Source organism: Ahaetulla prasina, chromosome 12 (assembly GCF_028640845.1).
Source record: "Ahaetulla prasina isolate Xishuangbanna chromosome 12, ASM2864084v1, whole genome shotgun sequence".
In the NCBI taxonomy this organism is placed as follows: Eukaryota; Metazoa; Chordata; class Lepidosauria; order Squamata; family Colubridae; genus Ahaetulla; species Ahaetulla prasina.
Window position 1 is genome coordinate 8,106,781 of NC_080550.1, and position 27,248 is coordinate 8,134,028.

General features: G+C 43.0%; 1 protein-coding gene across 2 annotated transcripts; it reads left to right on the forward strand.

Moving 5' to 3' along the window:
• Positions 1-25,007, forward strand: N4BP1 (NEDD4 binding protein 1). 2 transcript variants are annotated; one of them, XM_058155655.1, is made up of 7 exons: positions 4-685; positions 10,731-12,418; positions 17,781-17,911; positions 18,652-18,748; positions 21,022-21,129; positions 22,586-22,693; positions 24,107-25,007. In XM_058155655.1, exons 1-7 carry the CDS (start codon positions 389-391, stop codon positions 24,438-24,440), a joined length of 2,763 nt encoding a protein of 920 aa, XP_058011638.1. In that variant the 5' UTR covers positions 4-388; the 3' UTR covers positions 24,441-25,007. The 2 variants fall into 2 exon arrangements, with proteins under 2 accessions (XP_058011639.1, XP_058011638.1); XM_058155656.1 differs by lacking the exon at positions 22,586-22,693 and having other exon boundaries at positions 1-685.
• Positions 25,008-27,248: the final 2,241 nt, after the last annotated feature.

Genomic DNA, 27,248 nt, shown 5'->3' on the forward strand with positions numbered 1-27,248 from the left:
CCTTGCCCTCACTCAACATGCCGGCCTGGACTTCCCTGCCGGGCGGGTAGACAAGGACGCACGGAGGGAGAGGGGCGCGCTTTGCGTCTGGCGGTGACGTCGGCCGCCGGCCCCGCCTTCCCTGTGTGTCGCGTCGGCGCTTCATGGTGACGTCACGGTTGCGAAGCGATGAGGCCTAGGCGCTTCCGGGGTGAGGGAGACGACGGCGACGGCGCAGGGGACTTTCCCGGGCTGTGGCGGCGCTTGGCGGGCCCGAAGCGATGGGAAGCGGCCGCGGCCGCCGCCCCCGTCGGTTCTCCTCCTCCTCTTCCTCCTCTTCGCCTTGTTTTTCCCGGAGCCGCCGCCGCTTGAGTCGCTCCGGCTGCGCGGGCCGCGGGGCGCCTCGCTAATGGCCGCCTTCCGCCCCTCCTCAGCCGCGCCGTCGGAGGAGCAGAGTCGCCTCGGCGGCGGCGGCGGCAACAGCAACAACCACCAGACGGTGCTGGATGAGTTCACGGCGCCGGCGGAGAAGAGCGGCTTCCTGGAGCGGAGCCGCGGCGGCCTCGAGCGGCTCTTCGGGGTTCGCCTGGCCTTCGTGGAGGCGGCGAGCAGTGGCGGCCCCGGCGGCTGGGTTCCCTCGGCCACCGGCGGGCGCCGGATCTGGCTCAGCCTGCTGGGCGAACCGGAGCAAGTGCGCAGCGCGAAGGTAAGGCCGGACGGGGCGGGCGGGGGGGAGTTGTGTGTGTGTGTGTGTGTGTGTGTGTGTGTGTGTGTGTGTAGATGCCTGTGGAGAGTCTCTCAAATCTTCCAGGTTTAGGTTTGTCCCTGCTAGTTACAGCTAGTCTGTCAAGACCTGGGAGACCTCGACTTACGACGGTTCGTTTAGCGACCGTTCAGAGTTACAAAGGGCGCTGCAAAAAAAAATATATAGCAGTATAGCGTTTACACTTACACGCCGCTTCACAGTGCTTTACGGCCCCTCTCTAAGCGGTTTACAATGTCAGCCTCTTTGCCCTAAACCAGGGGTTTGCAAACTTGGCCCTTTTAAAGACTTGTGGACTTCAACTCCCAGAGCTTTGCTGTCTAAGGAACTCTGGGAGTTGAAGTCCACAAGTCTTAAAAGAGCCAAGTTTGCAGAACCCGGCCCTAAACAATCTGGGTCCTCATTCTACCCATCTCGGAAGGATGGACGGCTGAGTCAACCTTGAGTCAATCAGGATCAAACTCCGGGGCAGTGAGCAGAGTTTTGCCTGCAATAGCAATAGCACTTAGACTTATATACTGCTTCACAGTGCTTTACAGCCCCTCTCTAAGCGGCTTATGGTGTCAGCCTCTTGCCCCCAACAATCTGGGTTCTCATTTTATCCACCTCAGAAGGATGGAAGGCTAAGTCCACCTTGAGCTGGTCAGGATTGAACTGCTGGCTGTGGGCAGAGCCTGCCATACTGCATTCTGACCATTGTATCATGAAGGAAAGGAGGGAGGAGAGGAATGAGGTGGAGAAGGAAGGAATAGCAATAGCATTTAGACTTATTTACAGCTTCACAGTGCTTTACAGCCCTCTCTAAGCGGTTTACAGAGTCAACCTATTGCCCCCAAGAATCTGGGTTCTCATTTTACCCACCTCGGAAGGACAGAAGGCTGAGTCAACCTAGCTGACCGTATGTCACACTTGTAACTGTTGCAGCATCCCCACAGTCACATAATCAAATCGAGTTTATTACAGTCAAAAGACCAGAGACCAGAATGTATAAATAAACTCAATGAATATCCAGTTAAAAATTTCTACATGAAATAATAAATGACAGATTAAAAATCCATATTAAAATCAGAATTTGGCATCCAGTCTTGTCAGTGACAGGTGGTCTAACAATGACGGGTCACAGTTTCCCGGGGTCACACAATCACCTTAGACAAGCAAAGCCAACCAGGTTCACTTAACAACCATGTTCCTAACTTAATACTTGCCATGCTTCGCTTAACAACTGTGGCAAGAAAGGTCGCACAATAGGGCAAAACCCGTTTAGCAGACGTTTTGCTTCGCAACGGATGTTTGGGGCTCAATTGTGGTCATACAATTGAATACCTGTGGTTCTCTAGGTTGTGAGTCAAAGAGTTTATGGAGATTCTCAGTCATCTAGGTCATTGGTTGTCTCAAAGGTGCTTTTTTCATCTTTCTTTGAAGAACATCTGTTGATTGTGTATTTTACGGCCTCTTGCATGAGATAGAGATTGTGGGGCAGCTGGGAGACAGAGAGAAGAGAGAGGAGGCATAAACAATTGAGAGATAATGGGAGCCAGTTGGGAGCTAATCTCAAAAGTGAATGCCAGCTTTGTCCAGATAAAAAGAGTCTCTCACTTCTCATCCAAGAAACTTCTTTGGGTCTGACTGAATAATGGGGAACAGAAGGATTATTTGCACTCTGTAATATTTTCAAGGGGGAAAAACCCTTGAAACGGTCAAAAGTCCAGTTGCCTTTTGAAAAGCACCTTTGGGATAATTTGAGGCACTGCCTTTCCCCGGTTCTGTCTCCCCATCCCAACAGGACCCTACCTGCTAAGGAGCTTTGTTTGATAGAGAGTCTTTTCTGCCTTGGCACCTGTTGGAACATCATTTCTCCCCCTATCTCGTCACCGCCCTGACCTATTGACTTTCCAGAGGGCCTCAACGAACATAGGTTTAGTTAGAAGAGGACTTTTTGTGGCTCAGGGTTGAACTTAGGGGGTCCTCGGTGCTCTCAATTTGGGAGATCAATTAAGCAGAAAACAATTCTCCAACTACAAAGTCAGACAAACACTAAACAACAGCCTAATCAAGGAACCCCTAGGAAGAAAACACTCTACCAACATTGACAGGGCAAGCTACTGTATTTTTCAGAGTATAAGACGCACTTTTTTTCCCCAGAAAAGAGGGTGAAAGTCGGTGCATCTTATATTCAGAATGTAGCCCCGCTCAGCTTCTCAAAGGGAGGTTTCAGGGGCTGAAAAAAGCATCAGAGATGAAGCTTTAGAAAAGAAGCCCCCAAACAGATCTTCAGAGGCTTTTTTTCTGAAGCTGTTTCAGAGGCTTTCAGAGGCATAAAAAAAAGTTTTTTCTGAAACAGAGTTTCAGAAGTTTCAGAGGCAGGGGAAAAAAAGCAAGTCACAGAGCTCACAACCAAGGAACCTGTTGCTAAAATTCACCTCTGGGAAGAGCTGTTTGGGGGTATTCTGGGAGGCTGATCCACCTGCCAATCAGCTTTTTTCTTATTTTCCTCCCCAAAAACTAAGGTGCGTCTTAGACTTCAAAAATACGGTACTTGTAGATAAACAGAGAGCAAACTGGACTCTCTTTTAGGACTGATGATGTTATCTAGTTGGATCATGAAATATCTGCAAGAAAATAACCAAGCTCAGTTACAGTTATCCCCTTCTATTGGCACTTTATTTATTTATTATTTATTTATTATTCAAATTTTTATACCGCCCTATCTCCCAAAGGACTCAGGGCGGTTTACAGCCTAATAAAAACATAAGAGTAAATACAAGTTAAAAACAACATTTAAAAAACTTATTAAATTAGGCCAAATTTAAAACTAACGTTAAAATAGTACTTGTATATAAACAGAGAGCAAACCCCAGTCCTTTCTAGCCCTGATGATGTTACCTAGCTGGGTAGTGAAACATCTGCAAGAAAAAGAAAAAAAAAATCCAAGCTCAGAGTCTGACCCAGTTGAGTGCTAATCTTGAGGGCAGTAATTTACCTCCAAGATTACGTGCAGGAAGGGATAAGATCTCATATTCGTGTACATCAGCACATTTCACACGTATGCCTCTTAAACATGTGTATCTGTGACAGAGATGTCTGCATCAACATAGAAGCATAGAATTCTTTCTTTATTGGCTAAGTGTGATTGGACACACAAGGAATTCATCTTTGGTGCATAGGCTCTCAGTGTACATAAAAAGACAAGATACACTCGTCAAGAATCACAAGGCACAACACTTAATGATAGTCATAGGGTACAAATAAGCAATCAAACCATACTAGGAAATATGAAATAAGAGGAAGTAAATGAATTACAATCTCTTATCTGAAAGACTCTAGGCTTGTGGCAGATCAATAACCAAATGAGTGTGAGACAGAGGTCCTTTTACTGAGATGGAACAATTCATTCAGTTCCCTTGGATTCCAAGCGAGTCAGTGCCATTTGGCTTTCGTCATTGGCTGAAAGAAAAGTGAGTGTCTCTTGAGAAGCTGTATTCTTCCTGCCTTCCAGAAAAATCTCCCTCTAACCCTTCACCAGCCCGACCTTTTCATTGGATACAGAGCCAAAACTGGGGCAGAACTTTCATAGCAGAAAAACACTGAACAAAAAAGCAGGAACACCTTGTTGTGATGCTGTTAGCAGCTTTGTTTATTGAGGGCTAGGCCTCTTTCGGAAAAGAAGAATCCCATGGTTTATTATAATGCTAAGCACGGATGTCCCATGTCTTGTCTGCTTTTTGCTATTGGAAAGATAATTCTTAGCAGGCAGGAAGAATAAGTCCATTTAGCTTAGTGGTGGTTACGCAAACCGGTAGTAGTTCCCCGGGTTCTGATTCAAAGACTTACCGTATTTTTCAGACTATAAGACGCACCGGAGTATAAATCCAAGATTTTGAAGAGGTAAACAAGAAAAAAAAAGTTTTTGCCCTCCCCAGCCCCCAGGAGCACTCTGCAGGCCTCCCAAACCCTCTGCGTGTCCCGTTTTTATGAAAACAGGACGCGCGGGGTGAGGTTTCAGGAGGCTATAAATGGCTGTATTCGGTGTATAAGATGCACCAACATTTTTACCCTCTTTTGCGGGGTGGGGGGAAGTATGTTTTATACTCCGAAAAGTACATTAAATGTTATGAATCCTTCATATTTAAGATGCCAGGCGTTGAACTTTGGATAATTTCATTTTTTTTTCTCTTGCATTGTACAGTGTCTGTAGAATTTGGATATTAGCCGGCTGTTTATTTTACATCTCTTGCAAGGGGTAGAGATTGTGGGGCAGCTGGGAAACAGATGGAAGAGAGGGGAGGCATAAACAATCGAGCGATAACACGGGTGAGGTAGTTGACAGCTTATCTCATCCGTGTTAGCTTTGTCCAGATGAAAAGAAATCTGGGAAGATGTTTTTTTCAAATCAAAGAGACTTCTATTCATTTACTGTAAATGCTCACTCACCATAAATGTTGCTGGGGAAATTTTCTTATTTACCCCAAATTAGCATTAAGGATATTTTACTGAAGATTTCTGTACAGTAGTTCCTCCTTGATTTTTCTTAGCTGTTTGATGTTTAACAGAGAGAGTGTTCAAGACTGCCTCTTGTGCAGTCACTTAACACTTAAGGCTCTCATAAGCCTTAAATAATAATAATTGTCATTTAAGATTCCACTATGGTTTGAAATAAAGGTTTAACTATTTTAGTGGAAAAAATGCAGGCCTTCTCTAATGGAGCCTTATAAAATCCCCACAAGACAGAGTTCTCCTAACCAACAAAGTTTGACAGTGAAATTGACCTCAATGTGGACCATAATTTCCTGGGTATTTTTGTTAATATAACAAAGAGTATGTCAGGTCTTTTATTTAGGACTTGTGATAGGTATTTCTGTTTTTGGAATGCCTGTATTAATACAACTATTTGAATTATTCCAGATTGTGGAGTGAGTAGGAGATTACTTTAAAAAAAAAGTACAGGGCTAAAAACAGTTGGTAACTGGTGAGCAAAGATTTGAGATGCCTTGCAGGAAAGTATGCATCTCTTAAGTATAAGAGGTGAAAGGGGAGAAAATTATAGACATGAAAATATTGTTTTGTTGTGCCTCTTTCTAAGGCTTAAGTGGTAAATTGTAATGGCTTAATTTCCAAGGGTAGGGCCAGAATCTTACCAGTTATGTACAGAAGTAGTTTATGCATTTTGAAATCCTTAGCCTGGAGGAAGGAAGAATTCTTAGCATGTGCTTTATAAGCATTATTTGACAATTAGTGAGTGCCTCATTTGCCTAAGGGCTTAAGCATTTGAGAACCAAAGTGCCACAAAAGTCTCATTCATCCAGAAACTGGAACTTGCACTCAGATGGCCAGACTTTGCTCTGTCATGCATTGTCCCTCTTAAAAGTCATAGTGAGGACAAAGGTTAGCACCAGAGTTGGGTTTCAGCAGGTTCTGACCAGTTCTGAAGAACCGGTAGTGGGCATTTTGAGTAGTTCAGAGAACCGGTAGTAAAAATTCTGATTGGCCCCGCCCCCATCTATTGTCTGCTTCCTGAGTCCCAGCTGATCGGGAGGAAATGGGGATTTTACAGAATCCTTCCCCTGCCACACCCACCAAGCCGTACCCACCAAGCCATGCCACACCCACCAAGCCACGCCTACAGAACTGGTAGTAAAAAAAAATTTAAACCCACCACTGGTTAGCACGTCCATTTTATGCAGGTCTTTTGGTCCCGTTGCTAATATTATTGCCTGAGAGGTTGAATTTATAATTATAAGGCACCCGCAGCTTCATTCGATTTGGAGAAATTCCTCTCATACTGGCAAAAAGAAAGAAAAAACTATGGAAAGAGCTTGGCACCACAATGTTTTCCTGCTTCTGTCTAAACTGCTCTAATATTGTCACTGTAATGTATGAAACAGGAAAGGAGATGATGAGCAGAATTAGTAATAATATGTCTAGGCAAGTGTGCTCTTCTGCATAGCGATCTCATGTCTTTGATTTACAGCAGAAATCCTCTCTCTGAAAGGGCCTGTGCTTTTTAGGATGCTTGCTGGGTTTGAGTTCAAAACCAAACTGATTTCATGCACATCTTCAAAAACAAAAGCACTTTGGAGCTTGAACGGTGTCTTTCTTTCACACATTAGGTGGGGAAAAATGTCATATGCCCAACTCAGGCTGTTCTGCATGTTCCGTGATTACTGTAGTGTAGGGGAGGGGGCTTTCATAACTAGGATTTCTGCCCCATTCTTTTAACCTTCCAGGAATCCAGAAATCTATATATATATATATATAAGCGAAAACCACTCACGCCGTAATCACGAACTCTCCAGAACCGTAAAGCTACAAACTTGAAATTTGCCACGTATGTTCCTCTTGGCTTCTAGGTACTCACTAAGAAAGGATTTTTCGAAATGACCATCAGAGCATTAGTATTTCCTATATTATTATAACACGCTCTGATGCTAATTGGTTAGACGTTCTACTCCCCCTCCCAACTTGAAAATAACTGGAGAGAAGGGGAGAGGAGAAGGGAGGTTTCTGTGGGGCAGGGCTGAGGGAGAGAAGGGGAGAGGAGAGGCTTCTGTGGGGCAAGCCTGAGGGAGAGAAGGGGAGAGGATAGGAGACATTTCTGTGGGGCAAGGCTGAGGGAGAGAAGGGGAGAGAACTACTCATTAATTTTCAAGCTGTAAGTGTCCATTTATCAAGCCCGAATAACATAGTTTAGTTGTGAAGCAGGGGGATCCAGCTAGTATAGACTGATTTGTTGGACAGCTCCTGTTTTGCTTTTCACAATTCATGAATCAACCTCGAGCAAGAGATTTGTTCAAATCGACGTAGTACAATATCGCCTTTTATAAATAGAATTTTAAAGGAAAGGGGCTTTCTCCTAGCCGCCATCAATCTAACATTTGAAGGTAGAATTATTCTAGATTCTCCTTTAGATCTCATGGCCATTTGTGGATTTTTCCCTGAAAGTTGGTATTGACTTACAACTAGACATAAACTAGGAATCTGTACACATCGTTTTAACTTGTGTTGTAATCATTCATCCAGGTCATCCCATACTTCGAATTAGTTAAAATTTGTGGACATGTCATCTTGGAGGATAGTGTCACGAATGGTTTATGGTTGACAATAAGAATCATGAGACTTTCCTGGGCCAAGCTGGATGCTCACCAGAGTTCACCTCTCCTGCTGAATAGCTTTTTGAAAACAGGAATAAGCGTACAAATTAGAAACCTCAGACTTTTGATATCAATCAGTTGCCCAACTAAGAAAGCGGTTGAGCTTACACAATTTTCACTAGGAACTCTTTTAAATTTCCAGGGTAAAACCGGAATGTTGCAATACTTATTGCTTCAGTGGTAAACATAAAAGATAATCTCTTTGAAAACCGTAGGCATGATAGAGATGTGAGAACTGTGGCTACTTCCGAAGCCAGTAGAATGGTCCATTTTTCAGAACCCGAAGGCCACTATAGCTGCTTCAGTTGTTTGTACTACAGAAGACATTTTCCTTTATATTTCCTCTAGCTCCATATTCTTTTACTAGTAAAATCTGGAATATGATCAGCTGTGTTAAAATGGTATAGGATGGGCGTGTGGGTCATAGGCAGAAACTACTATTAGCGGAAGCAGATTTTTCTCTTACGTGAAAACTCAAGTCCTCCTTTGCTGTTTCATAGGAAATGGTTTGGATTGTACAACAGTAAAAATCAGATGGGCACAGGCTATTTTTGGAATTTTGGCTTGGGTTAGGATTGGGCAATGCTTCCTAAGCAAGAGGGAAGCAAACCTTATTTTGAGTTGCAGCAGTGAGTTCATTGGACTGTGAAGAGCTTTTCCCATGGTTGCAATTGTGCTTAAAGGTGAAAAAACCAACCCTGGAATAATAAACAACAATAAGTGAGCAGCCTCTTTTGCAAATAGGGATAATTAGGGGATTGAAAGCTAAAACATAAGAAGAAGGGTTTGCAGGAATTGGATATGTCTAGTTCAATGAAAAGGTGGACTAGGGGTGACTTGATAGTGTTCCAATATTTGAGAGGCTGCCACAAAGAAGAGAAGGTCAACCTGTTCTCCAAAGCACCTGTGGGCAGGACAAGAAGCAATGGGTGGAAACTAATCAAGGAGGGAACCAGCTTAGAAATAGGAGAAATTTCCTGACAGTAAGAACAATTAATCATTGGAGAAGCTTGCATCCAGAAGTTGTGGGTATTCCATCACTGGAGGTTTTCAAGAAGAAATATGGGCCTCTGGTGGCTCAGACTGCTAAGACAGTCTGTTATTAACACAGCTGCTTGCAATTACTGCAGGTTCAAGTCCCACCAGGCCCAAGGTTGACTCAGCCTTCCATCCTTTATAAGGTAGGTAAAATGAGGACCCAGATTGTTGGAGGCAATAAGTTGACTTTGTATATAATATACAAATGGATGGAGACTATTGCTTGACATAGTGTAAGCCGCCCTGAGTCTTGGGAGAAGGGCGGGATATAAATGCAAATTTTAAAAAAATGGAAGTTATGGTAAGGAAGGGTATTGTAGATAATTCTATCGGGTGACGAAAATGTGCTAGCAATTGCATCCAAGCGATATTTCTGAATGGAAATGCCTTGGTTAAGTCATTCATTTCTCATGAAATTCATCATTCCAAGGGTTCTAAAAATAGGTCATCTGGAAATGAAACTAATGAGCCAGGTTCATTGGTGACTGAAATCTTGAATTATTCTCTCCCATATCCTGAGTGCAGACTTGTTTAAGACTTGTTATAAACAATAAATGGGATTAACATTTATGGGAAATGTAAACATTGAAGATTTATGGGATTAACGCAGATTTTTAAACTAATACGGATCTCCGAAGACGGTTCGTTTGTGGTCATCTACTTTTCTGCGCAATATTCCTTTGGTTTAGCAAAATGCATCCTTGTGAAAAGAGTCAGTTGACAGCAGGGAAGCTACATGATAATCCGTGTATGTTCTCATGATAATGTGTAGGCCTCCTCTGGTAGCCCTTCTGGAAAATGAAGACTTGGCTAATTATTTTCCCTGACACTCTCCTGAATAAGTTGTTTGCCTTCATGTACTTGCAGCTACTGTAAAAAGATCTATTTGGGGTACAATTCAATTATCATGATACTACATTTCTTCCTATTTTTCTCAGCACTCGAGTGTAAATGTTAGGCAATTAGATCCAGAAAGCTTTTTTTTTTTTTACGTTCTTAAGAATTGAAGCACAAAGTTAGCACAGAGCAACACGAACAAGACAAAGGGGCAAATTATACTTCAAGGCGCAATAAGACTCTTTCGTACGAGATTGACTCATTGGGCAGAAGTGTTTCTCCTTAGATATCTCCTAGAGGTTGACAACAGCCCAGGGTGGATAAAAATCGATGATTTTTAAAAAATATAAATAAATAAACAATTCAGATTTAAAAAAAAATTTTTTATCAAATTTATTTCAATAAAATGCTTCTGGAGTAAAAAAAATATAGTTTTCTATTTAAAATACATTAATAATTTAATTTATTGAGCATGAAATGGAGCTTAATTATGTAGCATGAGGCTGTATATTCTGCAATATTAGGACTGTCAGTGAGTCAACAGTGGGTCAGAGGTGGAGCCGCTAAGAGACGGAGATGACAGTTGCTCTTTAAAAATTATGATTTAAATCGAATTGATTTAAATCAAGCCTTTATACTAGTGATTTAAATCGACTTGATTTAAATCAAATCCACCCTGCAACAGCCTAATTTAAGGATTCTTCTCTTCTCTCCCCCATCCATTTTGTAAAAAAAAAAAAAAAGGAAGGATGATGGTCTTATTAAGATTGTTTTCACTTGTACTGTTTGCCTCCAATCTGGTCTCAGCTGCTCCAGGAGGAAGAGCAATAAAAACAACAGCAAGTCATCCTGTTGACAGAATTTAGAGTCGTAGCTTTAATAAGGCACAAATTTCAGAAGCTGAATTTGTCACCAGTTGCCTTAATTTATGCTTTCTCTCCCCCCTTCCCCCCCCCCTTTTGCAGGAATATATTAAAGGAATCTGTGAACCCGAATTGGAAGAGAGGGAATATTATCCCAAAGACATGCATTGTATTTTTGTAGGAGCACAAAACCTCTTCCTGAATTGCCTTATTCAGGGCACCTCTGCTGATATTAGCATAGTGGAGATCGGGACACTCGGTATTAAAGGCCGGACAGAGCCTGTGGTCATGGCCAGGAGTCACATCCAGCAGTTTGTGAACCTCTTCAAAAGCAACCTCAACGAGTTGACGGTCAAGGAATCGGAAGTGAAGAGACAGTTCAAACATCTCGTCGAAGCTCACGCAGATAAATACACGATGGATTTGTTGATCCTACCAAGTTCGCTCAAGAAAGAGCTGCTGAGTCTCACGCAGCACGAAGGCGGCAAAACGGAAGGCAGAACGGCAGATCCTGGCCCTTCCGATGCGGCGTTGAAACCCCCAACTCAGATGCAGAAACTACCTGTAGTAAGCAGCGATGGCAGAACAGGACAGGAGGAAGCAAGGAACAATGCAGGTACACCGGTCTCTGAATTAGCCAAGCAAATGGACACAGTTTTTCCCGATACACACGAAGGGCATTTCCTACCTATAAACGGTCTAACTTCTCTGGAGGCATCTGCCTCAAAAGAAAGGCAGTCATGTAAACGAAGATCCTCGGATGGCTACGAGAGGCTTCCCAAAAAACAGTTTTCTTTTGAAAACAACCATGAATGTAAGCAGATGTCCTGCAAAAGACGTGATGACATAGTGGTGATAGATCTGGTCTCGGATACAAATGAGTTACTTGATACTAAAAACGGTGATGAAATAAGCGAGGAGATGGAATACAAGATCCTGGTCAATTTTTTCAAAAGCATGGGCTACTCTGAGGAAATTGTAGAAACGGTGATCGTTGAACACGGACAGTTGGCTGAGCCCCTACTCCTCCTAGAAGAAATTGAGAAAAAGAGCAAGATGGCCACCGAAGAAGAAGAGAAGTCCAGAGCTAGCTCCCAGAATACTGAAGCACAAGCGAAGAAGAATAAAGGCAGCCCTGGCATCAGGGTCCACCCAGATCTAGGCTGTCAATCAGAGCCCCCCCAAAATGCAAACCTCGCCTCTGTTTCTCAAGCACCCCACAAAGACAAAATCCGCGGATCGGACCCTGAAAATCGGACCGTTCTTTCGGGTAACAAAAACTCGTCGAGTCAAGAGCTCAACAAAATACGATCAGGTTGTTCAGAACAGGGCAGCAAGGCGAGCGAGGTGGAAAGCGACGGTTTCATGAATGCACCCATGGCAACCAAAAACAAGAAAGCCAAAGATCCGATTTTGGTAGCCAGGGGCACCTGGGAGAGTGCACACCCACCTGTTCAGAAAGAAACCCTGGTCCTTCGAGGATGTTCCACCCAATCGCCTGCAACGTACGACCAACAGGAAAACTGCAATCCTGTACCACTCGGAGCCCAACAGTTCCCTTCCCAAAAGTCAAAGCACTTCGCAGACCCCACCCCTCCTCTGCAATTAAGAAGTTCTTATCCAGAAAAGAAAATGGGGGGACTTTACTGTCATCCTGCAGATCCTTCGGTCACCGGGGTTCAGCGGTTTCTAGAGGCGTTGAAAACACCGTACAAGCTGGAACTGAAAAACGAGCCGGGGAGACCCCACTTAAAATACATAGTCATCGATGGCAGCAACGTTGCAATTTCGTGAGTATGGACGATCCTTAGATTTCTAGAAGCCCATAGCGTGGAGAAGGATGGGGAAGGGGCAGGAAACGAAAGAAGGTGAAAACGATAAAAGAGGTTTTCTTTGGGGGTGGAGAGCGATTAAATGAGATGAGTTTCTGTCTTTAACTTGGGTTTGAAAGTGCAGCCTTTCTGGATTTCCTTCAGCAAGTTGAGCAATACTCGGATATTATATAAAAGAGAAAAAAAACCTGTTTGCTTCTCAAACTTGATTGTGATGCTTTAGCTCTAAAACCCAAAGCAGCTTCCCATAATTCATCCGTGGTTCCGAAGAGTACCATAAATGAATTAAAAATACAATGGAAAGGCTTATTAAACACTCATGTGCCATAGTTGGAATTTCCCATTAAGTTTATAGGTCTGTTGGTGTCCTCATCACCTTAAGAACGCATAATAATCCCTTAGGCTGCAACTGGCCCCTGCTTTCTTGCTCGTATTTACATCCTCTGCTACTTCCTTCCCCTACTTGCCTCTTGGATAATCCCCATGATACATCTTAAGCATGGGAGAGTACCTTGCACTGTGGTAACCATTGTTTGGATTCCATCCACTGACAGTTGAAATAAACCAAAGTTACACAGAAACATATTTGCACTGTTAGGTAACGTTATTTGTTTTAGCTGTATTTGCAGACGGTAACATTATTTGGGGATTTGTTTTATTTTTTTTCCCTTTACCAATAGCCCTTAGACTTATATACTGCTTCACCGTGCTCTGCAGTCCTCTCTAAGCGGTTTACAAATGTCAGCATCTTGCCCTAAACAATTTGGGTCCTCATTTTACCGACCTCGGAAGGATGGAAGGCTGAGTTCACCTTGAGCCAGTCAGAATTGAATTCCTGGTGTGAGCAGTGAGTTAGCCTGCAGTACTTACAGGGATTACTGCCACCGCTTTAGATGAAATTGCAGTTCTAAAAATAAAACTTGAAAATTGTGAGACCCTGAGGTAGGCAAGACTAGACAACCTGTGGCTTCTCGGGTTATTCTTCCAGAAAGATTTCTTTTCCAGATTCCTGAGGTCCTTCAACAGTGAAAGAGCTTCTAATATGCTGCCTTCATTGGAATAGCCGATATATATTCAGAGATGTCTATGTTTCTAAATTAGCCCTCATTGAACTGTACAGCACGGTTAAAATCAGCACAGGAAATGCTTTAGGACAGGGGTCTCCAACCTTGGTCACTTTAAGACTTGTGGACTTCAATTCCCAGAATTCAATTCAATTCTGGGAATTGAAGTCCACAAGTCTTAAAAGTGGCTAAGATTGGAGACCTCTGCTTTAAGACACTTCATATTTTGTCCTAAACTATTCTATTGATAACGTTTATGTCCTAAGGGACATGATTGTTGATCGAGTTCAGCGGTTCGAATCCCTAGCGCCGCGTACGGGGGTGAGTTCCTGTTACTTGTCCCAGCTTCTGCCAACCTAGCAGTTCGAAAGCATGTAAAAAATGCAAGTAGAAAAATAGGGACCACCTTGGTGGGAAGGTAACAGCGTTGCGTGCGCCTTTGGCATTGAGTCATGCCAGCCACATGACCATGGAGACGTCTTCGGACAGCGCTGGCTCTTCGGCTTTGAAATGGAGATGAGCACCGCCCCCTAGAGTCGGGAACGACTAGCACATATGTGCGAGGGGAACCTTTACCTTTACGCCCTAAAAAGGTTTTATAAAATCTGCCAAACTTTTAATTCCACAAAAGTCCTGGGTTCCCATTTTCTGGGTGAATATCTGTAAGTTAAGAGTACCTTGGTTCAAAAGGTTTTGCCCTGTGGCGCACTCTTTTTGCCCAGTGAAGGATTAACAGGAAAGAGTGTTTCAGTATTACACAGATAAGGTGCTGACTCAAAGGAAGGTGCCTTGAGGGTCCTAGAGGCTGACTTCACCTCGCCTCACCTCTAAAAACAATAGCGTGGGAAGTAGGACTTTGTGGTACACCAGGTATGTGCAAAACAATATTCTGATAGCTGGGAAAGAAGTTAGAACACAGAGTGTGTGGGGGTGCACTAATGTGCATGTGTACAGGGAATCCTATCCACACTTCCTCTTCGAAAACGTTGCTATTGCCATTAAGCTACCTTTTTATGTTTGGAATCCCGACAGCGGCGGAAAAATCCGTCAATGGAAACCGAATTTAGCACACGTTCCCTTCTGGGTTCATAAACCTTTTTCTAAAGATGTTTTTCTCCATCGCTGAATCTGGAGGTACCTTCTACAGGTTCTTCTTTTTTTAAAAGAACAGAACAATGGCCCCACTTATTGCTAAATGAATTTCCGAAAGGTTTCCACGCTTTGAGAAATGTGCATGTCACAATCAAGGTTGTGGGTCTTTTGTTGCATGTAACTCTTTTATGATATCGGGAAATGTTGTGTCTTTGAGCCCTAACTCAGGGAGGAGGTTTGTGTGAGAAAGCACATCCCTTAATATTGTTTTAAAGTTTCCTCTGGAGATCGTTGAAAGTTTCAAGGTCGCTAAAAACCTAAACATTGGAGGCTGGATTTTTTAAAAAAAAACCTTGTTAAATTGCAATCTTAACCTAAATTGCTTATGGCTTAAAATAATGGGATGAAATATTGGAAAAAGAGAGAAAATGTATTGGTGACTCGGCTCATATAATTCTGTCTCCCTGTTAATAAGAAAACTGAAACTTCAAGGAATGGCCCCAGTCTCTTGGGGTTGTTGGCCTAGAGTTTTTCCTATCTTGCAAAATTCAATCCAGCATCTAAAGTTAATGCAATCAGTTCAGTGTAGCTTGAAGCCGCGCCTATGGCATTCCCTGCTATAAGGCTCCCTCCAGGAATTGAAAGCTTAAGACCGTGAGGGCGAACTTATGGCATGCGTGCCCGAAGCTGCATGTGGAGCCATGTCGCCTGGTACGTGTGGCATCGCCCGTTCCTCTTCTGGCGCACATGTGCACGTGACAATCAGCTGGCCTTTGTGCATGCGGCAGTGCTGGAAACCAGAAGAGCTGGTTTTCCGGCATGACCACGTGCGTTGGCCAGCTGATCAGCGCATGGGCGTGTGAGGTAGTAACCAGAAGGCTTGCTGGCCGGCACACATGCACACGCCACAAACCGGAAGTACCTTATCCGGTGCATGCACGCCCTCTGGGCAGCTCCTCTTCCTGGTCGCGGCCCTGATGAGCATGCATGCGCAGCGCTCCCTTTTTGGCACTCGGTGCCGAAAAACCTTTGCCATCACTGGCTTAAGATATGTGCTTAGAGCGAGATTGGAGCTAAGTTAATAAAACTGCACTGCAAACAGGACTTCTATTGCTGTTGTAAGGCAGGGTTCTTTAATTCTTTAATTGCTCATTGGGATAAGATTGATGGCCGTGCCAAATTCAGGTGGTTGTTTTTTTTAACATCGCAGATTACTTGCCAGGTTTTAAAAAAAGAGTGGAGGGGAGGAAAAAAAGAGAATATTTTGCAGAACTGCCTTGCTTGCTTAAAAAACAGCCCGCCCAACTGAACTGTCATTCCCCTTTCTCTTACTTGACCCAAAGCTCGTAAAATACTTAACAGTAGCATTTATGATTCATGTTAAATTCAAGGTGGATTCTCCCAGGTTGAGGCTGAGGAGAAGGAACCAATCAAATATTGAAGCTGTGTCACACCATGCCTCCCATTTAATTGTGATCTCGTTAGAGGAAGTATACTGTTTAAAGGGTTTTTTTGATCTTTTGCAACAGTATCGAGAAAGATCAGTTTAGTTCACATTATTTGATACCTAAATCAATGGAAATACATTGTGGCTTTTTTTCCCCCTTGCCTCGGACTTTACTTTGCAATTTTCAATTCCTTGTTTTGTATATTGTACCTGTTACACGTAAGTGTGTTTACACATGCACACAAATGCATACACTGAGGTAGCTATTGAAATTCCGAATTTACCGTATTTTTCGGAGTATTAAGATGCATTTTCCACCCCCAAAAGAGGGTGAAAATTTGGGTGTGTCTTATACACCGAATGTAGCCCCACCCACCCGCCAGCCCCCACCCTTTGGCATCTGCCTCCCAGCAATTTACCTCCTTGCAACAAGCAGAAAACAGCCTGTTTCAGCTTCAGCACAGCCTGATTAGCACAAGCAGCTGATTGTTAGTTGGGTCGGCCATTGCCTCTTGCCACGGGGCCTCCGCTGTTTGCTGCAAGGAGGCAAATGGCTGGGAGGCAGATTTTTTTTCTCTTGTGCTAATCAGGCTGAGATGAAAATGAAAATGAAACTAAAGCAACCTGTTTGCTGTTTGCTGCAACCAAACAAATTGCTGGGAGGCAGAGGCAGATTTTTTTTTCTTGTTTTCCTCCCCAAAAAAGTAGATGCATCTTATAGTCCTGAGCATCTTATACTCTGAAAAATACGGTAGTTTTGTTCTCACCGTTATAAGCCACGAATGGGCATTTGATGGAGACAAGGGAATGAAGATGTACATTTTCAATCAATCAAAATAAAACTGGAAGGGGTCTTGGAGGTCAAGCAGGAGATCCTATACAGTTTGAGACAAAGTGGCTGTCCAGTTTCTTCTTAAAAACCTCCACTGATGAACTATTATGAGAACAGTGATGGGGGAAGAAAGTGCATTTTATTTATTTATTAAATTGACATGACACACGTCTCACTGTTACAAGCGACTCTGAGCAATACATTCTGACAGCATCGCACTAATGCCACAGCTGACATATTTGTGTAGGATATTCTGGCACAGGTCTGTCTAATTGCAGTATCTTGAGTGATGCCATCATGTGAGCGGAATACTTTTGGCATAATCACAGCTTCTATATGGATGCTGCTGTCAGAGAAACCGCTTTTCTTCTTTCACTAAAGTCAATTTTCCAAGTATAATATCTGATCAAAGAGGAATCATCTCTGCCTTTTAAAAATTTTATTTATTTCATAGTTAAGAGTGGCGTGGTGGCCTAGAGGTGGAGCTCTCTCCTCAGTCAGGAGGCTGTGAGTTCGATCCTAGGTATCGGCAGATATTTCTCTCTCTGGGCGCAGTGAGTAATTGCTGCGAACCCCATGTAGGTATCAGGAAGGGCATCTGCCAGTAAATGCTCGGCTCCAATCAAGTCGCCCCAACCTCACCCCAAAGCAAGGGATTGCAGGGTTGAAAGGAAAAAAATGCTTTTTAGTGAATGTCCTGTCTTCATATTAGCCAGTGTTTCAAGTGAATGAGGGAATGGATAGGGTTTGGTCTGGTTTCGCTTTAGCATGGCATAATAATAAGAGAGTGTAACTTTTATCCCTCATTGAAGAATTTGATAGTCGATTATGATAAATAGATTATGAAGATCAAGAAATAATACCGTTTTCTCTCTCTTTCGATAGCCACGGTCTGCAAAAATTCTTTTCCTGTCGAGGAATCGCAATTGCTGTCGATTACTTTTGGAAACGTGGTCACCGGAAGATTACAGTTTTTGTCCCACAGTGGCGAACACGGAAAGATTCCAATATCACAGGTAAGGAATAAAAACAACTCTATCTCGGACCTGTCGATTTAAGACAGACGCCTCCAACTTCATACCTTCCGCTTATCCAAATTTCAACTTTCACTTTTTCAATAAGTCCCAAGCTTAGCTAATAAATTAAAAAGAAGAGAAGTTTTGTGACTACAGAATGCACCTAAAACCCGGCTGTCAATCCTTAAATCTCTGGAAGTGCTTTGATGGCTAGATGAACTTAAAGTAGTCATTGTGCATTGTGGCTTATTTGGTGCCTTCCTGCCAAAATAAAATACTAGCTAGTCCTCGACTTGCAACCTACAATTGAGGCCAAAATTTCTGTTGCTAAGTGAGACATTTATTAAGAGAGTTTTGCTCCATTTTACAACCTTTCTTGCCACATTTCTCACGTGAATCACTGCAGTTGTTAAGTCAGTAACACGGTTGTTAAGTGAATACGGGTTCCCCATCGTCTTTGCTTGTCAAGTCGGTCACAAAAGGGGAATCACGTGACCCCTGGAACCCTGCAACCGTCATAAATATGAGTCAGTTGCCAAACATCTGAATTTTGATCTTGCGATCCCAGGGGATGCTTCAACAGTCATAAGTTTGAAAAAGGGTCATAAGTCACTTTTTTTTCCAGTGCCGTCGTAACTTTGAATGGTCGCTAAACGAACTGTTATACCTCGAGGATTGCCTGTGTATCCATGTCATTCTCTTTCTTTTCTTTCCCTTCTTTTTTTCTTTTCTTTTCATAGAGCAGCATTTCTTATCCCAGCTCCAAGACGTTGGCATTTTGGCACTTACTCCAGCAAGGGTCGTATGTGGGGCTAGAATTGCCTCTCACGATGACAGGTAAATAGGGTTTGTTCCCGATTTCCACTTCGGTGTCTCTGGGGTTGTTTGAACGAGAAGCTACTCAGCTGACTTGTCCTCTAGGAAGGTGTCCCTAGGGCCGTGATGGCGAACCTATGGCATGAGTGCCAGAGGTGGCACGCAGAGCCCTCTCTGCGGGCACGCAAGTTGTCGCTCCAGCTCAACTCCCCCGTGCATGTTCATGTGCCTCCCACTGGCCAGCTGGTTTTCGGGTCTCAGACGTGCCTGCGCGGAAGGCTGAGCGCATGCGGAAGACACACGCATGCACGGGGGTCACACGCGCATGTGGGGGGGGCAGGGCGCATGCAGGGGGTTGCGTGCACATGCATGGGGGGGGTGGGAGGCATGTAGGGGGCAGGGTGCTTGCAGGGCACTGGGGGTCACCTACGCATTGTATTATGAGTGTGCGCGTGCACACATGCGCACTTTCGACACTCGGTGCCAAAAAGGTTAGCCATCACTGCCCTAGTTTGGAAAGTTAAATATTTTAACATGTGTTGCCTGTCAGATGATGAACATACAATAAATGAATTTACTATTTAAATTTACTATTTTTTAAAAATAGGAGGTTTTTTTTCCATTAACGTTTTCATGAACCTCTCTTCGGCTATACCCGTGTTTCTCCAAAAATAAGACCAGGTCTTATATTAATTTTTGCTCCAGAAGGAGCTTATTAGGGCTTATTTTCCAGCTGGGTTTTATTTTCGGGGAAAACACAGTATTAGTTCCGAGGATGATTTCAAACTAAATCTCCCTCACCCCCACCCCTTCTCTTTTAAAAAAGTTTTTTAAAAAACTTTAAAATTATTCCAGAAACTGCTAAAATTGGATGGTGTGATCTGTGAAGATACCAGTAAGGTAGAAGCTGCATTTAAAACCTTATGTCAGCTTTGGAAGCCATACTAGGCCGAAGGCTTCCATACGCTGCCATTTTCTCCTCTGTGGGAAAGGAGGGGAGGAGGGTGGTGGTACAAGGGATGATTAGACAAAACAATATTCTTCCTGCCAGTCAAGGTCAGGCTGGGTTCGCATATGGAGAAGGAGTGGCTGGAGTGATGCTTCGACATGGGACGGTTGGAGCATGTGACCGGCAGTAGGGTCATGAGGGTGGAGATTTTAGGGTTTGTATTATTGAGGGAGGAACCAGAATCCCCAGTTTCAGTTTTCATCCAACTGTGCCAGTTTACCCATGCTAGTAAAAGAACTTTGAAAGATGTTGGAAGTTGGAACTTTGAAAGATGACTTTTCTGCAGGAGGGGTTTTCTGGAACGCTGACACCCTAAATGTTTAAAAAATAATTTGTAATTATTTGTATAAATTCAGTATCCCATTATGGAGTCATCAAAACTGGTGATTTTCTTAAAGATGTAGGGGCTTGTTTGCCGGTGGTCTGCTAAGAAACCATCCCATGTTTCTCTAAAAGGAAGGGAGTCATCTTGAAAATCGCTGCCGACAATATTCAGAGTCTTGTGTCTTTGTCACTCTTAACCACCATACATAAGCTCAAACCTGGGCTCCTAACCATGTTAACTCCTCAGTAAACCAAAGAGAATGCTGGAATCAGTATACCGAGACAGGCCACTGGGAGCAATATCAGCCAATATTCCCACAGGCATGCCCAAAGTCTCTACGTTCCGAAGCTCAGTGAGGGTTCTGGCTGAGCCGTGTTCCATTGTGTTAAAGAAAGTGCCAGTTGTAAACCAAGTACATCCCATTTGAATGCTAGGGTAGAGCATCCTAATTATTCCTTCCCTTTGCAGAGGTAAATCACTAGTTTGATGATAAGATGCAAACCAACTTTTTGCCCAGAAGCTGCACGTTAATCAGGCCTTCATCAGAGTTGATTTGAGTGCATTATTATTATGTTATCGTATGAAATAGCTAGAAATCTCTGTGAATCTCTAAACATGAATTAATATTGCTATCACCACCATTTGTCATTGTTCCAAAGATTAGAAGTATGTAATCCCACAATGGAAAAAGGAAAGATTAAAAAATAGAGAAAAATAATGAACAGAGTTCTGCAAATTTAATAAATGTTACAAAAAATTTAAATTCTTTGTTATAAACAAAGTAAAAAAAAAGATTTTACAATTTTAAAAAAATTAAATTTTTATTCTTTACTACTGTATCCCTATCTTTTTTTAAATGTAGCTCTTTATTCTGTTCCTTTAAATGATTCAATAAATTATTTCTTTAAAAAAAAGAATTTATTCAATGCTTGAGTACAGATTCTCCCAAATGTGTTGTAGATTTCTGCTGCACCTTGCTGAAAAAACTGGAGGTGTTATTGTTACCAATGATAACTTCAGAGAATTTGTAGATGAATCCCCACCCTGGAGGGAGATTATTCAAAGGAGGTACTTGCATTTTTGATCGCCTTGCTGGTGTGTGTGTATGTGTGTGTGAGAGAGAGAGTAACATACACAAGCACATAAACAGTGACATCTTTCTATAATATTTTAGTAGTTGCTTTATTATCCACCATATGTAATATGGCTCAGTGGTCAGATGCTGAGCTTGTCAGCTGGCAGCCCAAGTTCAAGACCTTAGTGTGTGAGATGGGGTGAGCTCTTGTTACTTGCCTCATCTCCTGTCCACTACCAATTCAAAAACATCCAAATGCAAGTAGATAAACAGGTACCACTCTGGTAGGAAGGTAGCAGCGTTCTGTGTGCCTCGGCATATACCGTATTTTTCAGAGTATAAGACACTCCAAGACTATAAGATGCACCTACCTTTTGGGGGAGGAAAACAAGAAAGAAAATCTGCCTCTGCCTCCCAGCAATTTGCCTCCTTGCAGCAATCAGCAAACAGCCTGTTTCAGTTTCAGCACAGCCAGATTAACTACAAGAAAAAAAAATCCTGCCCCTGCCTCCCAGCAATTTGCCTCCTTGCAGCAAACAGCCCATTTCAGATTCAGCACAGCCCGATTAGCACAAGCAGCCTATTGCCACCTCCGTTTTCAGCCTCCGAACACCCTATTTTCTGCCCGTTCCAGGCAGCGGGGATCGGAATGGGCAATAGGCAATGGCAATCCCTGCAGCCTGAAACAGCTGATCCTCGGGAGGCCGATCCAACCGACAATCAGCTGCTTGTGCTAATCAGACTGTGCTGAAACTGAAATGGACTGTTTGCTGCAAGGAGGCAAATTGCTGGGAGGCAGAGGCCAAAGGGTGGAGGCCGGCGGGCGGGCGGGGCTACATTAGGTGTATAAAGGTTAAAGGTAAAGGTTCCCCTCGCACATACGTGCTAGTCGTTGCCGACTCTAGGGGGTGGTGCTCATCTCCGTTTCAAAGCTGAAGAGCCAGCGCTGTCCGAAGACTTCTCCGTGGTCATGTGGCCGGCATGACTCAACGTCAAAGGCGCACGGAACGCTGTTACCTTCCCACCAAAAGTGGTCCCTATTTTTTCTACTTGCATTTTTACGTGCTTTCAAAACTGCTAGGTTGGCAGAAGCTGGGACAAGTAACGGGAGCTCACCCCGTTACACGGCAGCACTAGGAATTCGAACCGCTGAACTGCCAACCTTTCGATCAAAAAGCTCAACGTCCTAGCCCCTGAGCCACCGCGTCCCTTTTAGGTGTATAAGATGCACCCAAATTTTCACCCTCTTTTAGGGCACAGGGGAAGTGCGTCTTATACTCCAAAAAATACAGTAATCATGCCAGATACATGACCATGGAAGTCTCTTTGGTCAACACTGGCGCTCTCGGCTAAGAGTACTCCCCCTAGAGTCGGACACAGCTGGACAGGGAAAACCTTTGCCTTTATTTTTCTTATTACAACCCTCGCTCTCTTTCGCTGCTGCCTTAGGCTTCTGCAATACACTTTTGCTGGAGACATTTTCATGGTGCCTGATGACCCCCTGGGACGAAATGGACCTGGATTAGACCGTTTTCTTCAGGAGGCAGCTAGTTTCAGGTAGATTATTTCTGGTGGGGGGGGGGGTTCCCAGCTCTTTTTTTTCTTTCTCCTTTCTCTTGTCAAAAGAGGAAACGGAAATTAAAAAAGAAAAAGAAAGTTCTGCAGAGAACTGAAAAGATCACGAGATAAAGAAAATCGTGTCAGGCTTAGCACAAGCAGGAGTGGCTCTTCTGTCAGATTCGTGTTATCTTTTGTTGCCATAACTGAACGTACAAGGTGTGGGTCTATTTGCATCACACACACACAGACGGTTAAGATAAGCCAAGTTTAATCTCAGTAACAAGCCCTCTTGCGTTTAGAAACGCGGTAGGTTCCTTGTAAATACGACATTACCCCTGGTGTCGTAGAGCACGTAACAGATGGATCTGTGAGGCAATTATGTCAAAGGTTTACATTTAAGTTGTAAAACAAATCGTACCAAGTCACGAAGATCCAACAATTCTTTTTTTTTAAAGTTCTCTTGGCTGCTTATATCAAACGATGTCGGGTCTCCTGCTTGGTTGGACTAGAAGACCTCCAAGGTCCCGTCCAACTCTTTTATTGTTCTGTTACTCTGACAAAATGCAAATGAATGTAATTTTAACTGGTAGATGTCAGGTTCGTTAAGCCTATGGTAAGAGCAATATTAAGAGCTAATTAAGTGCAGTGTTTAAGCTATCAGCCTAGAAACCTGAAGAGTGTGAGGTCTAGTCCTTCTGAGGCTCAAAGGCAGCTGGGTAACTTTGAGCCAGTCACTCTCTTGTCAGCCCTGAGAAGGCAGTGGTATCTTCTGATATCTTGCCAAGAAAACCGCAGGGACCTATCCAGGCAGGTGCCAGGAGTCAACATTGACTCCAAGACACCAAACCAGTAAGATTATGAGCGCAGTGGTTAGAGTGCAGTACTGCAGGCTACTTCTGCTGACTGCCATTTGGCAGATCGAATCTCACCAGGTTCAAGGTTGACTCGGCCTTCCATCCTTCCCAGGTCGGTAAAATGAGAACCCAGATTGTTGGGGGAGCAAGATGCTGACTCTGTAAACCACTTAGAGAGGCCTGTAAAGCACTATATAAATCTAAGGACTATTGCCCTTCCTTCCTTCCTTTCCTCCTTCCTGGTTAGAATGCAGTATGTCAGGCTCTGCCCACAGCCAGCAGTTCAATCCTTACCGGCTCAAGGTTGACTCAGCCTTCCATCCTTCCAAAGTGGGTAAAATGAGGACCCAGATTGTTGGGGGGGGGGCAATAGGCTGACTCTGTAAACCGCTTAGAGAGGGCTGTAAAGCGGCATATAAGTCTAAGTGCTATTGCTGTCAAAATATTGGCTGTCTTTGTGATGACTGATGGTAGGCCATCTTAGATGGACAAGGTTGCTTGTTTGTTTACCAACCATAGACTCTCATACTGAATGCTGTTCTTTTTTCTTCTCCAGAGCTACGCCAACCCCGTACAGCCTTGCAAGCGGAAGCCATCTTCCTTTGGGGATATCCCCTTTCCTGATGCAGTCAGAAGGGAGTGGACAATTGCCCCCAAACCCCGTTTCTGGTCTCGTCCCTAACTTGCCTCGGTTTCCCATGACATCCCTGGTAAACTCCGGCCTCGCCCCATCTCCGAGATCGGCCACCGAAACGACCCATTTAAAAGAAGCCTTGAAAAAAATATTCCCAACTTCAGAGCAGAGGGAGAAGATCGAGGAAATCCTGGCGCAGCACCCACACATGAGAGACATGAACGCTCTGTCTGCATTGGTCCTTGATTTAAGCTGATGAACTAAAGCTCCCCCTCAAAACTTTTCAGTTTTGCAGTTTGGATTGTTAATGTAAAGAGATGCCTCTTAGAGTTGAAGTCAGGCCATCTGTGAATAGTCAAAACTTAACCCTTTTGTATAAAAACAAAAATGTGAATATTCAGAGGATTTGAGATGCCCTCTTTGTTCGCTTAAGTTAACATTTTGTTCCTTCCCCCCCCCCCTGTTCGTTTTACAAATTTATATTGCGTATTTTTTTGAATGAAAAAAAAAAGTATTTATTAACGAGTTGGCTTTAAATCATTTTGCAAGTTTGTTTTGAGAAGTGATCTGAAAGCGATCTCTAAATTCTACTGAAAGCAAATTCACACCTCTGGAGTAAACGGCAGGATAAATGGATTTAATTTCTTTATACATTGGATTCCCGTTGCTGAGCAACTCCTTATTAAACTGCCAAAGGAATGCGAGCAACTTGAGTTGTGCTTAGTAGGGGTGGAATGGGACAACTTGCCATGGGGCAATTCAACAATTGTATATAATTATTGAATATTTTTTTTAAAAAAAATACATTTTAATTTTTGTCATTCACCATTTTATTTTGTCCCTCCTTTTGCATCCTTTATTTAAGGATTTTGTTCCCTCGTTTCTTTGGTAGGGTGAGTTGGCCATGGCGAAATGGCCTAAACTCATGTAGTGGAACCTCTGAAGAACTGGTTCAGGCGATCTGATGCATCTTGTCTCCTCCTGTAATTATTATTATTTATTTTTTTTTGGAAGACAGATTACATTTGAGAGGACTTTATAGAGCATGTTAGCAAACTGCTAAGTTCAAAAAGCAAGGGGAACTTTGATCTGATTCCGTACGCTTACTCTTTATTGTGTTCTGTGCTCATCCTTGATTTTAGAAACAAAACAACAAAAACAGACATTTCATTCTCAGGGGGTTTTTTATAGAGTAATAAAACGTGGTGTTGTGACACACCTGAAACAAACATAGAGTTTGCAGAAAAATTGTGCCTTTTGGAAGTCCCGTAAGATCATCCTTGTCGGTGTGTGGAAGGGCCCCATAAAACTTGATTGTAATGTGCCACTTATCCATTATATGATATTGAGAGTTCTGAAATCAAAGCTTATTTTTTTAACGCAACTCAGAAATGGGTATCGGTGGACTTCAATAAGAGAGAGAGTAAATAATATAAGGTGCAGAGTTTGCACATAATACAAAAGTTTACAATGGGCTCCTCTTGAAGGATACCTATGGTTTTTGCAAGAGTCTCCTTGTAAATAAAATCATATTTTGGTAAGCTGGGAACTTACGTCTTCCTAGTATGTCAGAGATGGTAATTCATATGCAAAAAAAATTTCTAATTCATATTGGATGCCTGCAGTTAAACCCGGGAACATCGATGTCCGAAAATCTGGAGAATTAAGAACAAATAAGGACTGACAATTTTTTTTCTTTTCTTGCCTGTTTCTGCCATTTTAGCGCAAGACACTCAACACGTGTTCCAGTTCCCCAGGAAATCCTCTCTGCTTAAAAAAAAAAATGGTAAGCGGTGTTCACCAGTCTGTTATAACTGCAGACGTGTCTACTAGCTGTTTTGCTTACTCATCCTTCACTAAACAAAAATATTTTTTGCAAAGAAGCTCCTATCACGAGCAGGTTGCACAATCTGCTCCCATAAAGAAAATGTCTATATACAGTATGAGATTTTTGGATTATGCAAAAATCAGCTATTGACTTTGTTAATTAAGAACGCCGGCTAACGATGGGAATACAGGAACCAATCTTTAATGATCCATGAAATAAGAGTCAATTAAGGGGTGAATTGCCAGCAGAGTCTATTCACAGCAGGGTTGGACTGACTGTTATTTATGAAAACTTATCACGGTCCATTGGTGCTTTAAATTTTACAAAGCGGTCATTTGTGTTAAGTCATCCTGAGTGTGCGCTTTTGCATAACAAGCCAAGTGTTTCACAGTGCAATCTAGTAATTTTTAAAAAAAATTTGGCAAAAGCCCTTGCGAGTTTTCAACAGTCCATTGGAAGCTCACGTATGGATTAATGTGGTTTTGTAATTCTTTTTGGGCTACAGTCTAAAGCAGTTGGTAAAATGCACCTCAATGGAAGAAACATAGAAGCCTTTAAGTCAGGGGTGTCCAAACTGGGCAACTTTAAGACTTGTGGACTTCAAGTCCCAGAATTCCTCAGCCCGCAAAGCTTTGCTGGGAGTTGAAGTCCACAAGTCTTAAAAGTTGCCCAGTTTGGACACCCCTGCTTTAAGTAGAGTCCAAGGCAGTTTCTTAAAATTCAAGCTAGCCATGTTCCATAATAGAGCTACAGTAATCCTCAATTACAAATTCATTTCGTGATCCATTCAAAAGTAACATCACTGAAAAAAAGGGACTTATGACCATTTTTCACACTTGTGACTATTGCCACATTCCTATGGCCATGTGATCAGAATTCAGACTCTCTTGGTAACTGATGAATATTTATGACAGCTACAAGTGTCCCAGGATCACATGATCACCTCTGACAAGCAAACGCAACGAAGAAGCCAGATTTACTTAACAACCACGTTACTAACTTTTAACAACTGCAGTGATTCGCCTAACAACCATGGCAAGAAAGGTCGTTAAATGGAAACAAAACTCACGTCTTGCTTACCAGCAAAAATTTCGGGCTGAATTATGGTCATGTCAAACCATTTATCTGTAGTTCTCCATTTGAACATTGGGTGCTATCTAACAAAATGAAATTCAACAGTGAAAAAAGTAAGGTTCTACACTGAGGCAAAAAAACCAAAATGCACAGGTACCGTAT